This window comes from Alexandromys fortis, unplaced genomic scaffold (genome assembly GCF_014885135.2).
Source record: "Alexandromys fortis isolate MF-2015 unplaced genomic scaffold, M_Fortis_MF-2015_v1.1 scaffold_497, whole genome shotgun sequence".
Classification (NCBI taxonomy): Eukaryota; Metazoa; Chordata; class Mammalia; order Rodentia; family Cricetidae; genus Alexandromys; species Alexandromys fortis.
In genome coordinates, this window is record NW_026068384.1 from 121030 (window position 1) to 125102 (window position 4073).

General features: G+C 44.4%; 1 protein-coding gene across 1 annotated transcript in view; it reads left to right on the plus strand.

The window, feature by feature from the left end:
* Positions 1 to 4073, plus strand: part of LOC126495533 (synapsin-1-like) — a 12570-nt gene that overhangs the window by 2021 nt on the left and 6476 nt on the right. Inside the window, exons 2-8 of the mRNA XM_050133130.1 lie at positions 284 to 341; positions 481 to 572; positions 1307 to 1463; positions 2036 to 2125; positions 3120 to 3182; positions 3673 to 3815; positions 3920 to 4002. Of these exons, the coding sequence (XP_049989087.1) occupies positions 284 to 341; positions 481 to 572; positions 1307 to 1463; positions 2036 to 2125; positions 3120 to 3182; positions 3673 to 3815; positions 3920 to 4002 (686 nt within the window). The remainder of the gene's footprint in view (positions 1 to 283; positions 342 to 480; positions 573 to 1306; positions 1464 to 2035; positions 2126 to 3119; positions 3183 to 3672; positions 3816 to 3919; positions 4003 to 4073) is intronic.

Here is a 4073-nt window from a genome sequence, read left to right on the forward strand (position 1 = left end):
TGATAGATATGAGAAGGTGGTATGTTGTAGGCACAGTACATAAATAGAAAAATTGGAATGTTGCACACATAATAAGTAAATACATATAGAAAGTACAATATTGTATACATAAATAAATATGAAAATTAGAATATCGTATACACAACAAATAAACATTAAAATTAGAATATTGTACCCATAATACATAAATAAATATAAAAATTAGAATATTATATATATAATAAATAAATATATTTTTTAAATAATAAAATATTCTGTGTTCTCTGCGCTTTTTCCTCTCCAGGGCCAAATACTTCAAGGGGAAGAAGATCCATGGGGAGACCGACATCAAAGTCGAGCAAGTGAGTGGCCGGGTCCGGGGTCGGGGTCAGGGCTGTGCTCAGGTCCTGAGTGCGAATCTCGCCGACTTTTGGGTTAGGTCCTGAGTGCGAATCTCACTGATTTTTGTTTTTTTTTTTTTTTTTTTTCCCCCATTCCCAGGCCGAGTTCTCCGACCTCAACCTCGTGGCCCACGCCAGCGGCGGGTTCTCCGTGGACGTGGAAGTGCTGCGGAACGGGGTCAAGGTGGTGCGGTGCGTGTCGGTTATTCAGTCCACAAACGGGGGTTGTCGGTTATTCAGTCCACAAACAGACATTTATCTAGCGCCGACTGCATACATGCCGAGGGACCTAGCGCTGATGCTGACTCAACCTTCCCTGTAAAACATAGAAAAATGTATCAATAATGAATAAATAAACATAAAAAGTAGAGTGTTGCGTACATGATAAATAAGTATAAAAATCAGAATATTGTATACATGCTAAATATAAAAACTAGAATGTTGTACACATAATTGATATTAAAATTAGAATATTATATACATACTAAAAATAAAAATTAGAATAATGTATGCATAATAAATTAATAAATAACAAAAATTAGAGTAGTGTGTACATGATAAATAAATATAAAAATTAGAATACTGCATACACAATAAATAAATATAAAAAAATTAGAGTACCGTATGCACGATAAATGAATATAAAAATCAGAATATTGTATACTCAATAAATGAATATAAAAGCAATTACGAATGTCGTACACATAACAAATAAACATAAAAACTAGAATACTGTACACGTGATGAATGAATATAAAAATTAGCATGTTGCATCCATGATGAATAAATAGAAACATTAGAACACCGTACACAGGATAAATAAATATAAAAATTAGAATATTGTACGTATGATGAATAAATAAATATAAAAAATTAGAATACTGTATACACAATATAAATAAATATTAATATTTCCCCCGCCCCAGGTCCCTGCGGCCCGACTTCGTGCTCATCCGCCAGCACGCCTTCAGCATGGCGCGCGACGGCGACTTCCGCAGCCTGGTCATCGGGCTGCAGTACGCGGGCGTCCCCAGCGTCAACTCGCTGCACTCGGTCTACAACTTCTGCGACAAGCCCTGGGTGGTGAGTTCGAGTCCCGCCCGGGGGGGGGGGGGTCGGGTCCCGGGTTCGAGTCCCGGCGACAGCGGCCACGGTGGGGTCGGGCTCCCTCTAGTGGCCGGGAGGGAGACACGCAGAGACAGAGCCTTGTATGCATGATGAATAAATATAAAAAAGAATTAGAATGTTGTATCCATGGTAAATAAATAAATATAAGAGACAATTAGGATATTATACACATAATGAATAAATATAAAAAATTAGAATACTGCATACATAATAAATATAGAAAATTAGAATATTGCACACGTGACAAGTAAATATAAAAATTGGAATATTGTATACACGATAAGTAAATAGAAGAAATTAGAATATTGTACGCATGATAAATGAACATAAAAATTGATTAGAATACTACATACGTAACAAATGAATATAAAAAACTGGAATATTGTATATATAATAAATACAAAAAAGAACTAGAATACTGTATACGTAATAAATATAAAAGTCAGAATATTGTATGCATAATCAACATAAAAGTGAGAATACCGCATACATAAGGAATATAAAAATTAATTAATTAATCCCCGCAGTTCGCGCAGATGCTGCGCCTGCACCGGAAGCTGGGGACGGCGGAGTTCCCGCTCATCGACCAGACCTTCTACCCGACCCACAGGGAGATGGTGAGCGGGGGCGGGGCCTGGGGATAGGGGCGGGGCCTGGGGACAGGGGGCGGGGCCGGAGTATAGGGGGCGGGGCCTGGGTGTAGTGGGGGCGGGGCCTCTGGGGATAGGGGGCGGGGCCGGAGTATAGGGGGCGGGGCCTGGGTGTAGTGGGGGCGGGGCCTCTGGGGATAGGGGGCGGGGCCGGAGTATAGGGGGCGGGGCCTCTGGGGAAAGAGGGCGGGGTTCCCGCTCATCGACCAGACCTTCTACCCGACCCACAGGGAGATGGTGAGCGGGGGCGGGGCCTGGGGATAGGGGGCGGGGCCTGGGTACAGGGGGCGGGGCCGGAGTATAGGGGGCGGGACCTCTGGGGATAGGGGCGGGGCCTGGGGACAGGGGGCGGGGTTCCCGCTCCTCGACCAGACCTTCTACCCGACCCACAGGGAGATGGTGAGCGGGGGCGGGGCCTGGGGATAGGGGGCGGGGCCGGAGTATAGGGGGCGTGGCCTGGGTGTAGTGGGGGCGGAGTTCCCGCTCATCGACCAGACCTTCTACCCGACCCACAGGGAGATGGTGAGAGGGGGCGGGGCCTGGGGGCGGGGGCGGGGCCGGAGTATAGGGGGCGGGGCCGGAGTATAGGGGGCGGGGCCTGGGGATAGGGGGCGGGGCCTGGGGATAGGGGCGGGGCAATCGAAGCCGTTTCCTGTCTTACTGGAAGTTAGTGGGGCTCTCCGCAGAGCATTCTGGGAGATGTAGTTTTCCCGGAATCACCGCGTACTGGCCACGGTCTCAGGGCCCCGGAAGGGTGGCGGCTCAGTGGTTAGAGCGCGTCGCCGGCTGCTTTGCCCAGCAGTCCCGAGTTCGAGTCCCGGCCTCTTCCGGCCCGCGGGCAGAGCGCTGAGAATCCTGTGTGCAAAATCAATAAATAGATAGATACATTGATTAATAAAATGAATCATTCATAAATAAATAAAATAGATTGATTAATTAATTAATCCTTCCCCTCCACCAGCTCAGCCGGACGGCGTACCCCGTGGTCGTGAAGATGGGCCACGCGCACTCCGGGATGGGCAAGGTGAGTCCAGTGCGAGCTCGGTGCGAAACAACGATCATGTGCTTGGTCGCCTTTTCCGGGATGTCTTCATCGAATTGGATTTTATGTTTTATTTTTCCTTTAATTTTTATTTTATTTTTAATTGTAGTTTTAATTTCATTTTATTTTTAATTGTATTTTTAATTTTATTTTATTTTTAATTTAATCTTATTTTTAATTGTATTTTTAGTTTAATTTTGTTTTATTTTTAATTTTATTTATTTTATTTTAAATTGTATTTTTAATTGTAATTTTATTTTTATTTGAATTTTATTTTTATTTATTTTTAATTTTCATTTTCTATTATTTTATTTATTTTTAATTTTATTTTTATTTTTTTAAATTTCATTTTCATTTTTGTTTTCCATTTTTAATCTTATTTTCATTTCATTTTTCATTTTGTCTCTAATGGTGTCTTTATTTCCATTTCACGTTCATTTTTAATTCCATTTCCATTCCACCCGCCCCGCAGGTCAAGGTCGACAACCCGCACGACTTCCGGGACATCGCGAGCGTCGTGGCGCTGACCAAGACGTACGCCACGGCCGAGCCCTTCATCGACGCCAAGTACGACGTGCGCGTGCAGAAGATCGGGCACAACTACAAGGCCTACATGTGCGTGCGTAGGAGTTCGGTGGAGGCGCTCGGCAATCTCCGGGGAGGCTGGGAGCTGAGTTCGGGGAGCTCGGCAATCTCGGAAATCTCCTCCTTCCCCGCAGGCGGACGTCGGTGTCCGGGAACTGGAAGAGCAACACGGGCTCGGCCATGCTGGAGCAGATCGCCATGTCGGACCGGTGCGGGCGTGGATCTCATTGCATTATTTCATTAATTTTATTTTTATTTCATTTTATGTTATTATTTTATTTTACTATT